The 14,789-nt window shown below is 37.8% G+C and overlaps 1 protein-coding gene across 3 annotated transcripts in view; it reads right to left on the reverse strand.

The window, feature by feature from the left end:
• LOC126355058 (probable phosphorylase b kinase regulatory subunit alpha) overlaps positions 1-14,789 on the reverse strand; it is a 215,166-nt gene that overhangs the window by 104,587 nt on the left and 95,790 nt on the right. For 2 of the 3 annotated variants that reach the window (XM_050005223.1, XM_050005225.1), the window contains exons 10-11: positions 13,888-13,997; positions 4,431-4,578 (exon numbers count right to left, since the gene is read on the reverse strand). In XM_050005223.1, coding sequence (XP_049861180.1) covers positions 4,431-4,578; positions 13,888-13,997 — 258 coding nt within the window. Of the gene's footprint in view, positions 1-4,430; positions 4,579-7,939; positions 8,088-13,887; positions 13,998-14,789 lie in introns of all 3 variants that reach the window. The other variant, XM_050005224.1, reaches the window with a different exon arrangement.

Below are 14,789 nucleotides of genomic sequence, written 5' to 3' on the forward strand. Positions count from 1 at the left end.
GAGTAGGATATGATGACCTGTCTGGACTCCTTTACCTCCTTGGTGTACAACATGGAAACCTAAAAGGTACCAAGGGAGTCAGAGTAGATGAGGAATTTAGTGCCACAATTACACCCCATCTGCTTCAGTGCCCTCACACTCAGATATATACTCCAACATAAAAAAACAGTGAATTCAGCAGGTACACATATCTTGAGCACACACTCAGAGAATACCACAGTATCCATGGATAGACATATCTTGAGCACACACTCAGAGAATACCAGAGTATGCATCTGAGTCCAGCTCACTGCTGTTAACTACAATGCAGTTGTGGTGCTGTGCTAAAATTTCATTAAATACGCACTTAACTATGTCCACAGTACAAATCTTTCTCAAATAATTCTGGAGCAGGATTGTAATATAATATAGACTGCACCATTAGATCCTCTTTATTGTCAATCTCGAATGGTCTTGTTTATTACCGTCAGTTCATAGTTATTCACTCAACTTGAGGGCGAGTAATAGTACGGAATGCTGGTGAGCCCAGGATTGATAGTAAGTATTATGTATTATGCATCATCATGAGAAGCAGCCACTGGATAACAGGTAATTGTTCACCAGTCTCAACAAATAGTGCCAGAATTGGGGTGGTCTAAATGTCTCTCTGCCAGTATAGAATTTTATGATCAGGTACTTTCAGCCTACTCTCCATGACTTTAGTAAATGCAGTGCCTTTAGATCTTTGGCCTTTGCGGCCATTGGATGTGGTACTCATGTAAGCATATTCACTTAAATGAAACCCAGAAACGTCAACAAGTTCTTAAGATTTAAAACAGTGTTTCTCATTTAGAGTATGAGTAAGTTAAAAAGGTGATGTAACAACTAAAACTGATTTATACACGTGGTATGTGATAAAAGTTTGTAACCTACCCTGTGTGTCCACTCCTCCAATCACCCATTATTAGCTGCAAATGGCCAATGGTTATTACAAATCCAGAAAGAGAACAGAATATAGCAAAGTCATCCACAAACAACTGGCTGAAAGTCTTAACTCTGGATGTAATGGTATTTATGGCTATAACAATTACATACGTCATTAAAATACATTCCCAACAGACACCATTCTCTTATTTGTCTCTCGCTCTCTCTGGTGAAGTGTATCTGATTTAATGTCTAAAAAAGTGGCTGGACACAAATGATTACATGACACTGGGCAGGTGTCTCCAGAAGCCCAATCTGTGAAGTTGTCCAAGGATATTATGCTTCCAAATATTGTCATAGACTCTCTCAGTAATGGATAATATACCAACAAGAGATTAATTGTGCTGGAAATATTGTACTGGCACCTCCACATGGTGAGGTTGTCACAGATTGAACATTTTCATCTGAACCCACAATGGGAGTTACTAATTAAAAGAGTAATTTCCTCCTGTCAACAAGATTATAAACAGCAATGAGAATTTATCTGCCTGGTTTTCAAGGTTCTATAAAACTGCTGTACTGGGTTCAGTGATTGGCCAGGGCAGTCTCCTGGGCTTCAAATAAGGCACAAGGAAAAATTCCGCATGAAAACAGAGACTCCTATACTCCTGTGTTGTTGGGACAGAAGTTCCAACTAGCACCATACATGCTCTACAGCAAGAAAAATCTGAATTCTGGTTTATAGTGACAGTGTTTGAAACAAAATATTTTGCCATAATTGAAACAGTCACTTGGTGTAGTTTAATGATACCCCTGCTTCAGTATAGTAATTACTGCTGGCCTGACAGTTTTGCCAGGTATCTCTCTTGTAGCTTCCCTGTGGTGGTAGTAGTATGATACTTCAAATCTAAGAACACATGCCATGGTTTTTTCTCTTCCTATCATTGCTCTTCAAGACTTTGCCTTTGCAATTCAAAAAGTTGCAAGATTCTCAACAGATGGTTGGCGTCTGAGCCATTGCATAGTTGCACACTAATCCACAAGTGCAGAACAACACTGGTCATACCATAATAGGATATGTGGGATATGACGTCTCTTGAAGACTTAGGAATAAATGTTTGTGGCAAGATCTTTCTAGTTCTGGTCACTGTTTTGGTGTTTGGAAAGAATCAGTTGGCTGTAAAATTTCCAGTCTGCTCTGCTGAACATGCTACATGCTTCTTTTTGAGTCCTGTTCCATCTGTTTAGTAGCTTTAGACAGTGATGTAGGCAACTGAGTCAAATTCATTGTTCACTTTCTACTGAGCAGCATATGCAAGGACAGAATGTGAGATATGTGAACTTGATGGTTTACTAACACAGGAAGAGGAGAACTAAGTGGATCCATTTGAGTTGAGTTCATTGTGTGTCACAGAGAACTCATTATCTGATGTAAACAACTTATGATCTTGTAGTTGTCATTTTTTTCCTGGATTTCATCAGTTCTCCCTTTTTTATGATGGTGCAAATTTAGAATCAGGCATGCAACACCAAGTGCTGGAGTTGTGGTGATCTGTGGAACTGTTTTGGTTCAACAGCAGATTTGTTGGTAATTTTTATTTTTGCAAGGGCACTTTTATGAGCATTTATATTAGCCATGGCCTGAGTCGGCTTTGCTAAAAAAAAAATTCTCAGTATTTTTATTGACAGTGGCTGTGACAGATGTAGGAAGCTGAAGGGACTTGTATTCCTTCTTTACCTTAGTATATGATATGTTTTTTGCACCTTCAGCTCCTGGATCCTTCTCTTTACGGAAGATGAGGCATTACATATTCCCACCTAATGTTCACCTAGGCAGTTCAAATGGAAGTATGGGCCAGTGCATTAGATTTATTCAGAAAGATGGAGAATTTCACATTTTCCACATGTTTCTGGACCATTACAGCTCTTAGTGATTTGCTCAAATTTCTGTCAGTTAAAGCATCATAAGATTTGAGATATTTGGTCTTACTTTTAGCCAAATAAATCCAGCTATTATATATTCTAGGACAACTTGTGAGTCAATCATCATCAGAGAGAATGCTACTCCCCCCTCCCCCCTTTTTTCTTTTTAAATACTATTAATCGACAAATTACGTTATGAACTTCAATGACTTCTTTGTTTAACCACTTCTCCTGATCCTCTATAATGTCTAGCTGAAATGCTGTGTGTAGCTCTTAATTTGGACTATGCCTGATCAGGAGGTCTACACTTTTTTTTACCTCAATAACTATCCACACCATTGACACATACTGCTCCTTGAAGTTGGCAATTTTATTGTTCAGTGTCAACTCAAGATATGGTGACACGCAACATTTCAATGTCGTAGTGTGCAGTAATTGTATGGCTAGAGCTTAGAGCTGATAGTTCTGGCAGTGATCACGAGTCCCCAATTCAGAAACTCCAAGTTTGAGACCCATGGACGGCAATGTCTGGCTGAATTCCCTGGTGTTTACACCATTTGGCTTGATGCAGTAGGCATCTATGGTGTTCAAAATACTAATACCTGGTAAGCAAAGAAAAGTGTAGCATATGGAACAATAGGCCCATTTAGAATGTTCAATAAATGCTTATCTTAAGTACAAAATAGCAGTACCAAAAAATAATTAACTTTAGGGAGTTTTTGCCATGTTCTGTGGAATGCTTACAGTGATTATGCGGAAATATACAAAGTAAGCGGCAATTCAAAATGAATCTAGTTGTAACAAATGACTGTAACTATTTAATGCATCGGATAACAATTAGAATATAAAAGGTAAATTACAACACTCACCAAATAGCAGATGCAATGAGTTGTCAATAACAGGCACAAGAAAAATAATAACTTTTGGGCAAATCCTTTGAGAAGGCGCCCACACACACACACACACGTGCACACTCATCAAAGCCTATGCATTAACTATCTATACACACAATTAAGTTTGTACAGAACGTCTAGAGTGGGAGTCCTATTCACACTTGCCCAGTTTTTATACCATTAATGGCAATTGTTAATGTTAAAGTTATATTTCACATTATTTTGACAGACTTACCAAAATTTTATGTCTATAGTAATTTCTTATCTGCTAAATGCTGCAAGAGGCACTTTACTCTCAGCACGTTTTCACTCCTTCGTGTAAAGACTGTGCACAATCCATGCTATACTAAATAAAATAACATCCCTCATTTCCACAACTGAATATGTAGCCCAAAAAGGCTTATATTCAAAGATCAGGCAATACTCCATTATACATGGTGTCTTTGACATAAAGACAAATATGGGTGTCAGTCATACAGCGGACAGAGATCTAATGATAAGGGAATGTGATAAGCATAAATTTTATGTACAACACTTCAAAGCTTTTAATTAAAAGGATGAAGGTTAATTGTTTTCTTCATACAATTATTTCCTGTACATAATCAGTAAAAGTACAAACATTCGACTCCATAATTGTTCTCAGGCGTTTTCCCGTAAATTCAGTAATATTTGTAAAGGAATTATTTTGTAAAAATCAAATTATACGTTTACCTAGCAAGCCATTGTGGCCAATTATTGTGACTGTCGGCCTCCCCAGCATGTGTCGCCAATTCATGGTAAGAAAAGCTAGGTCATTCTTGAAATTGTTGATGAGCAGGTCAACATCATTTACCGTGTAATATTGTTCCGTGTCAAACTTCTAAACTTCATCAAGTAGAAAAAAAAAAAAAAAAAAAGACATGGACGGATTATTTAAGGAGCACAAAATACACCTACAATATCTAAAAGGTGAAACTTATGAAGGAAGCACAAACATGGGAATGTGACAATACCAGTCATACAGTGATATATTCAAATGCATGCACTATTGCACATATGCACGAGTGAATGTTTTCCCTCAGGCACTTGCACATACAGACTTGCACACGGACACATATATGCACATGCACACGCTCCCGCAAATACACATAGGTACAGAGCATGAATTAATGCGAGGGCTGTCCACAAAGTAAGTTCCATTTCTATTTCTATCCGCGGCAGCCCTATGATCGCAGTTCCGAGCACATGCGGCAGTTACTCTGACTCAAGGAGAAGACATGTACGCCATTTTCAGATCACTGCTGCCGACATTTGCTTTGTAGTGCTTCTTTATAGTGTCAGCTGTAATTGAAAATGCCACTATGTGTGAAATCAGATCTGCGATTTGTTTTCTAAATGTAAAGAAAGTTAAATCAATGGAAATTCATCGGTAAATTTGTGAGGTTTATGGACAAAATGCTATGAGTGAATAAATGGTTAGAAGATGGGTCAGACTGTTCCATGAAGGACGCAATCAAGTGCACACTGAAGAATGAAGTGGACGTCCGTATGTGGTTACTGATGAACTGATTCAAACAATTGAAGAGAAGATTAAGCACAACCACAAGTTTACACTTAATGCCCTTGCTATGGAAGTTCCGCAAATCTCACGATCACTAACTCATGAAATTGTTACTGAAAACTGAAATTTCGAAAACTTTGCTCAAGTCGGGTACCTAAAATTCTTACTGAACAACACAAAAAACAACGGATTGGCAGTGCACTTCAGTTTTCGACATGCTACAATGAAGAAGGCAATGGTTTTGTTACTCAGATAGTCACGGGGGATGAAACTTGAGTATCGCACAACACCCCTGAAACAAAACGGCAATCAATGGAATGGAGGCACACTTCATCCCCATTGAAGGTTAAGCCTAAGCAAATCTTGACATCTTGAAAAGTCTTGTGCACCATTTTTTGAGACAGAAAAGGCACTTTGCTGATTTATTTCTTAGCATGAGGCCAAACAATCAATGCACATGTTTACTGCGAGACCATTAAGAAATTGCGCTGCACAATACCTCATGGTTGAAACACAGAAAGGAACCCTCTATGAAGAAGGTATACAAAAACTTGTGCCACGCTATGACAAGTGCCTACAAAATTTTGGAAGTTATGTAGGAAAGTAGTTTAACAGTTGTAGATTTTTGTACGATAAATATTTTTTCTGCATCTGTACATGTTTGTTTTATGTAACCGAACGAAACTTATTTTGTGGACGTACCTCATTTAAAAAAAGAGAAACACAGATTGAATTAATGTGATAAAAATTTAAATGCATATAAAGTTGCAGCCTTTCAGTTGACAGAAGTAGTAAGCATGCGGCACTCAGTAACAGTTAACTTACTAGAGGAACTTTAAGTATCAGCATTGACACAAAATTTGTTCATGGATTTCTTTCGTTTTGTTCCCAACAATTAAGTTTTTCATTTTCTTAATGTATTGTATATGTTGTGCAAACAGAAAATTAAGATAACAAATGTGAATGAAGATATTGCAACAGTTATCAAAACAATTTAGCACATAATTTACATGGAGTTGCCCCTTTTGAAGAAACTATTCAAAAAATTTATATGTATGCAATACAACATTAAAAATGAACAACTTTTTTACTCTGTGCGAAGAAAAATTAATGTTTTCACTACATAAATAGAAAAACGATAACAGCAAAAGCCAAAGAAAATTCATTTTACTAGAATTCTCCCTCTTCGATTCTTCTGACAAAATTTTTCTTGAATGGATAATTATGACATTTTGAAAAAGTTTACTATCTGCTTTGAGACAGTGGAACATATTCATATTAATTACGATTTGTTTTATGCGAAAGTTTGAACATAAGATAGCATGTCAATTATCAGTTAGAGATATAAAATGGTTAGAAACAACTACTTATATTCCATACAACTTGTTTCACTATGTCACTTGAGCAAGTTTTTTCTGAAATTTAGTGCATAATACAGATGCATCATATGTACACACATACTAGTATTTTAGTACATGCTTTTTATTACTGAGCTGAAGAAAAGTGCTACTAGTTTTTCAAATTTTAAATGCAATCAAAAGTATTAAAAAGTCATGCCAACTGACCTAACGACTGTATTAAAGGGAAGGCCCAAAATAATATACCAAACAAACTCAGGTAAAAAGATATATACACACTCAATGTAAAAATAAAAATGAAATATAAGAAACATTTGTGACTAAAGAAGTGTCTTCTAGTCAGGTGTTGAAAGAAACAACTATAATGATGCTAAAGCCATGTGCAACATTGTGTATTTGTCAGTCTGCGAAAGTTGCTCCCATTTTGCTTACTGACAAGTAATCACACCTCTTTGGCCAAATATATTACTAAAAAAATAATAAAAAATGATGTTTTTACAATGACAAGATTCCATAATCATTGATTTCTTTTCTTCCCATGGAAAAGTGTTGTCTCTAATACCCCCACGTTGTGTTAACTTACTCTAGTATAGTTCTGTGCTAATTTTCTCTAGTATATTACTGTTGATTTCACTCTCTCTGTTTCTAAAATTCTAGCTACAAGATGATATTTTAATAATAAAATCAAACTATTTAACATTTTATAATGGTACACATGAAACCCTTCTTCAAACACAATTAACAGACCATGAGTCACAGATTTACATTCTTCTAAACTTCCATTCAAACAGAACTGCAACTCTGTAAAACACTATTATTTTTATGACTGTCATCAGGTCTACTGGGATCCAAATCATATTAATACTTCATCATAAAGCAGGTGCAGTGAATTACTTTGGCATAGAAAAAAATTGCTAAGAATTAAATTCACTTTGGCTAAAACAGAATCATCAGTTTTCTCCTGCATGTGTATTTAGTGTATCTTCATATATATATGCTGTATCAGATCAGTTGTACTGTCACTCAGAAGGGACAGCAACTAGTGATTAATTGTCCTATTACTTGCTGAGTGGGGAGGTTTACATGCTCTACCACCAACATTAATTTGTTTAGTTGACATACATACACATCCAGAGCACAAAACTTGCTGCACATTCCAGACAGGTAATTTAGATTGGTTTCTATTTATTAGTAGATAAATCTCAGCTTATTATTTTTCCACTCTGTCAAAATACCACATCAGAATGGATTATTCACTGTATGGTGCATCAGTATATTTAAGAGGAAACTGTTGAACACCAAACTATAAATGCAACAAATACCTAAGTGAACACTTCTTATTATCATCACAACAAGTGGACGGCCAAGCATATTCTGCCACGCTGACTTCAGAAAGTTAAATTCATTCTTGAAAATATCGATCATCAATTCATAATCAGAAGCTATGTAGAACTGTGTCAGATCAGTTAGCTAAAAGCAAAAAGAATAGCAAATGCTGCACTAAAGATAAAGTGACAAAAATTAACAAAATGAAATAACTTATTAATATGAATATCAATAAAATAAATGAGGTTCTTACATTAAAGTGAGCAAAACTGTATAATCAAGACACCATTGGAAAAGATTATTGTGGACACAAAAACATCAACAACAAAAAGGTACAAATGGCTATAGTCTGCATTCATTATAACAGAGGAAAAAGAAGCACAACAGGATGTACTATGAAGGTGTCATTCTTTTATTGTACAATTAGTCTGGGTATGAGCTTTCAGCCATTATAAACGTACCTACATCAACAGTTTCTAATGTCAAACGAATACATGACAAACTGTCAATAGCTCATATATGGCAGAGTTTCAATTTGGACTGACAACAGAGGATTGAAAAAGTAATTTGGTCAAATCAATAGTTTTTAGTACCACCCGCATCAAAGGACTCCTCAGTGTGACAGTATCTATTTTTGGCACTATTGCCCTCCAAAGCAAGGGAATAAATCAATATTTTCTTCTAGGTGAACACCACAGTCTTGATAAATTTGAAGAAAGACATTATTCCACTGGGCTGTATTTCAAAATACTTTACACCACCCAACGACTTTTAGGCATGGTCCAAATTTAAGTGCATATATAGCTACAGAAGTGGATATATCATCCTCAAATCAAATAAAATTTGGATAACATGCATATTTGTGCATAGCACTATCAATGTTCATCTTGTAATGCATAGTTACAAATCACACTTATGTTATAGGCTGCGTTTATTTCAGTATGGTCACTGAAATGAGAGACAGTGGGACATGGATACAGTACAGAGTCATAGGGCTTTATGAAGCCATCTTGTCACAATTCACCTGTAGTGATTTAAGAAAACCATGGAACAAGTAAATCAGGATGGTTACGCATATATTTATCAGAAGAGAATGGGTGAAAAAAACTCTTAAGCTTACAGAGAAACTAGATCCTGCAAAGAAATGCATTGTATCACAAAAGGTGTTCCTCTGATATTTTCATATAATTTCACTGTGGATGACTTGAAATATCTGTTTTCAAAGGCAGATATCATAATTGTATAAAATTATCAACACACAATCGACTATGGGTAATGCAGAAACAGGTTTAATAATGGCTAAGAACATAGGAATGTGCGTGCGATAGTGTGAACAGCATAATGAATGCATTATTAGAGCCAAGATAGACACAAAAAAGTAAAAACATTGTGCACCTTCTGCCAAGGCTGCGTGCAGACAGGAGATGGTTGCTATGACTGGTTTGCCACAGGCAAAGGAGTGTAACTGGGCAATGCATTGTCACAGCTTCAACTCATCATTATATGGATGAAATAACGATGTCTCTGAAACAAAAACTGACGATGACTTTGAATGCATTTACCGTTACATAAGATGTGATGATGAGGACGAGCACAGAAGAAGAAATACACCAAAAAATAAAATGCAGGACTACCAATTTTAGCCCAAAACTTAACCACACAAAAATGGTTGTGATGGCACTCAACAAACAAGAATTTGAGAACACTGATCAAGAAATGAAGCTAGAAAATGTGGACCACTTTCAGTATGTTGGTAGTGTCATAACTCAAGAAGGCAATTCTTTCACAGAAATCACTAACAGAATTAAAACTCAAGAAAAACTTTTACCTTACTTATTTTTTACCCCTAACTACATACAGCCTTGAAACCTAAGATGCCTACAGGTCAGTTCAGGAAACTGGTCACTTAATTGTAACAGTATATGGAAAAAAGAGGAGTAGAGTGGCATCAAGTCAAGAGGAAGTAGTGTACCTGGACAGACAAAGATAGAAAGCGATCTTGTACCACAAATACACAACTGAGGATGACGATGATACATAGATAGATAGATAGATAGATGCACAACCAACATCCATCACATTACTACAAGTTTCTATACACATTAGCTTCACATATTATGAAAAGTTCAAAACTGTTTGATGAGGCAAAACAGATTATTCAGATTGTTAAAAGAGATGACAGTTTAACTGTGATGGGGCACTGAGTATCATCTAACATGTGGCACAGGATGAGTAGCAAATCACAGACACTGCAGACTGAGGGGAAGGAGTGGCTGTCTCCTCTCACCAGACCAGGAAGCCAAACATTATGTTAATGGACACAATCCTATTGGGAGTCAGGTCAGAGTGATTTCATTCCATCAGAGTGACTCGTATGAAGTAAGCCACAGCCAAATACTTGGCTACACTGACCGCATCTTATTGCCCCTTATGCCTTGCCTCTCTTCTTCTCGCAGATGCTTTGCTTTTTGACTCAACAGTGAGACGCCTGCCTGAAGCAAAATGGAATACAGAGTTGTACTTATACCGAGTTCCCTCCAGGTTTCCATGATAGTTCATTTCACTTAATTTCTACATGTTCTAGTACCTAGCAGAATGACATCTATTTCCCCTGTTGTTGACAAAGAAGTAGTTTGTCTTGTATTAACTGGGACATTTTCTCTGTTGCATACATTTGCTACAAAGTTTGTAAAGCACTAAGAGACTCAGAGTAGATGAAAAACTTTTTGGTTGAGGGGTCTTGTTGGGGGACTGGATGGTTGCCTCAGATGGACATCATAGTCCACTCTCTTTCAAGCTAAATCATTAGAAACATCAGGCTGAATCAGCTGTACTATAGTACAGGTATAGCTATACTATAGTATAGGTGTAGCACCATGTTTAGTTAGTATTCAAATCATATTCACTTTGAAGAAATTTCATCTCTTTCTTTATGGTCCCAAGTTGCACCTGGTAATGAACTATAAGTCATTGATCACATTTTTCAACCCAACATCTCATGTCCGAGACCGTATTATCCCAGTGCCGGGCATTGTTCCTCAATAAAAATCTATGTAATCAATTTCAGAGGCACATCCCAGGATGCAAATGTGGATTCTCTTTCCTGCCTCCCCTTGGTGCCAGTTTACAAGCTCCATCAAGAAGAAATTCTTTGTTTCTGCCAAGACAACAAGGCTCAACAAGCTGTGGACAATTTTCCCATTATGGGATCAGTCTGCATCACCACCGCTACAGAGGCAAATGCCACTCTCAAACAAGTTTGCACCTTCATCGTGAGTGGGTGGCCAGAGTAGTTGGCCAGCAACAGTCTCTCCTCTTTGACATTACTATGGGTTGCAACACCATTTGCATTAGTTAATGATGTCATCCTTTTTAATCAAAAACCACACTGCAACACATGCAGTGATTCCACAAGCCTTATGACAATAGATCCTACAGTCGCTGTATGAGGGGCATTGGGGCACTTCCAGGACCAAGCTGTTTACTCAATGCCATGCTTATCGGATGGGCATCCACCAAGAAATAGAGAAATTTGCCCATCAAAGTAACAGATGTGAAGAAGAGCAGGTGGCCCCCCAACAAGTTTTTTTTTGCCTTGGCCAGCATCAACCAAACCTTGCAAATGAATGAATCTTGATTTTGCAGGCCTGTTCCTGAATACCATGTGGATCATCATAATTGATACCTTTTCCAGGTTCCCACATATTGTTAACTGCCATACAACAACAGCAGAATATATAGTGATTGTGTTGCTGAAGATTTTCGCCATCGACGGTGTGCTGCAAACATTAGTGGAGGTCTTTGAGAAATTTTGCATTAAAAATGAAATGAAGCACATCTGTTCACCTCCTTTTCATCCCCACTTAAATGGAGAGGCTGAGAGGTTTATTCGGACATACTCTCAAAAGTTCCGTTGGTCCGGCACATCAGTGTGGGACAAAGTGTTTGGCCAACGAGATCATCAGTTGATGCCAGGAGCAGCTGTGGTTACACAATGCCCCTTGACACCCCCCTCCCCCCCCCCCCCCCCCATCTTTTTCTCCCCAATCCCACTACCACATCCTGTTTTTATATCATTTTGTGGAAGAAGAGCTCATCCTCAACACCACTCCACCAAATCCTCCTCCCTCCTCTAATTCCACCATCAAATGTTCCAGATCAGCACAGCCACTGGGGGCGAGTCCAGCCTCTATGCCAGCTTCCTCACCCTGGGGCAGACCAACAATTTGCTTCAGATTGAGTTACCAGTCGGGGACATCCCCAGACGGTGCCTCAGTGGAGTGGCTGCCACTCCAGAGCCCAGATGTGGTCATGACGTTGTCTCCAGTGTCCACCACAGAGGCTGCAGAGGAGATGGAGGTTGCACACCTTGCTCTCAGCCCGGCTCGAGGTCGGATCAAGTGTTGCTATTGATCCCCCTCCATCCTCACCCCACAGAAAACCAACAGTTACCACTACCTTTTGTAGTATGCCTCACTCCAGATCCACATACTGCACCAGCCGTATGAGAAACTGGCCACACCGGCACACCACAGATGTTACTCGAGCCACTGAGATATGGATGCAGGGATCGACAACGGAGGGTCCACCTTGCCCAGTCAAGATGCTGCTACAGGCTAGAGATTGCTCCGCCTCAACAGCTGTCCATCTCATTGGTACAACAGGAAACTCTAAGAGTGAAGTTTTTTTTTAGGTTTGTACCATCCTTGTAATGTGGATGGTTACGTCAAGATCATCTCTTCTTGTGACACTCAACATTCTCTGCTGAGCCTTATCGCCACCACTGAAGCAGGCCTAGATCTGTGCTCACAATTTCATAAAGCCAAAGAGGCATGTATGGCTTATCAAATTCTATGGATGCAGTGAGCATTACTGTCTCCCCTTTTACTTTATAATTAGCTGTGGTATACTCTTCCCTCCTGCTAAACCATACATTTACAGCTACATAAATGCTCTGTAAGTCAGTTTACAGTGTTTGGCAAAGTGTACTTTCTACCAGTATGAGCTTCTCCCTATTATGTTCCATTCAACAAAAATGTACTCGCAGGGGAAAAAAAGAGGACGGCCTGCATGCCTCAATACAAAGCCTACTCTATCATCTTAGTCTCATGGTACTTAGGTGAGATACAGGATTGATGAAGAAGAATAGTTTCACATTCTGTGTCACATACCGGTTCTGTAAGTTCACCCAACAGTGTATTGGGAGAACTAAGTTGTTCTTAGTTAGGTGTCCTGAGTACCTCCGTTACACTTCTGTGCACGCTATAAGAACCTGTAATGATCCTAGCAGTGTGTGTGGATTCTGTTACTGTCTGCTGTAATGCCTACTCTATAGGGATTACAAACACTTGGGCAGTACTCTAGAGTAAGCTGCATTAGCATCTTGTATGTGGTTTCATTTACACATGCAGCACACTTTCCCAGTATTATTCCAACAAATATGTCTTCCATTGCACAACTACTGCTGATTTCATGTGTTTGTACCAGTTCATAGCACTGTATATTAAACTCCTGTGTTCAAATGCTGTGATAGAATCCATAAGTTCCACATTTGCCCACATTTAGCAGGCACCTTTATTTTCACGTTTAATATGTTAGCTCTATATTGGCACATGAATTCACATGGTTTGCTATCCTTACTGCTATAACTGCTACATTTCAACACATTTGTCTTCCCTTAGCTTTGCTGCTGGACAATTTTAAATTATGTTACAACACAGACAGACAATTTCAGTATGTATCAGGTATTGTCAAAGAAAACAAGCGGATATATTTGTGCTCAAGACTTTTGTAGGCATTTACATTTCAACATAATATATTAAGCAAAACAAACAGCAGTGCACCATAAACTATTTGTGATCTCCACCATGTAATTAATATTAGTATTACAGATGGGATTAAAGCAACAAGAAAAAATATTTTTGTGTAAATATAGCAATGTTACCTGTGGTGTGAATGCAAAGATACGATCATGAAGTGAGTACAACTTGCTTGTACTCAAAATACCAACATCATGAGATTTACGGCCTGTAAGGCCCAATTTCTTGTTTCGACCTGGAAAGATTACGCTGTATCATACATGGAGAATTACCCCTTGCACAAAATATGTTGTAATAATGCAGCATCTCTTTTTAGAGGACTCCTGCATACACATACTAAAGTAACAGATTATTTTATTGCACTGTGCAAAGATCAGAGCAGATTTTAAAAAATAAATTGAAATTCTTTAATAGACATAAGCAATTAATTATCCAGTATGTTTAGATAGTTTAGTGACGCCACTTGAAAAGTGTCAGCATAATACAGCAGTAGATTCCTTACAAATACTAAGAAGAAAATGACACTGGTGACAAATAGAACAGTAACAAGTAACTATGTGTATTGTTTCTATTTCATCTCTCCCATCATAAACTAAGAGTGTATAAATACAAACTATGCCGTCTGCTTTGACATCAATTGTTGAAAAGTGTAGTCCATTTCACTTTGTACGCTCTCCAATCTTAACTGGCAAGTTGTAATAATGGAAAATTGTACTGAAATGCAGGAGGATCTACAATGAATTGACACATGGTGCAGGGAATGGCAATTGAATCTCAATGTAGACAAGTGTAATGTGCTGCGAATACATAGAAAGAAAGATCTTTTATCATTTAGCTACAATATAGCAGGTCAGCAACTAGAAGCAGTTAATTCCATAAATTATCTGGGAGTAGGCATTAGGAGTGATTTAAAATGGTATGACCATATAAAATTAATTGTCGGTAAAGCAGATGCCAGACTGAGATTCATTGGAAGAATCCTAAGGAAATGCAGTCTGAAAACAAAGGAAGTAGGTTACAGTACACT

Source organism: Schistocerca gregaria, chromosome 3 (assembly GCF_023897955.1).
Source record: "Schistocerca gregaria isolate iqSchGreg1 chromosome 3, iqSchGreg1.2, whole genome shotgun sequence".
Taxonomy (NCBI): Eukaryota; Metazoa; Arthropoda; class Insecta; order Orthoptera; family Acrididae; genus Schistocerca; species Schistocerca gregaria.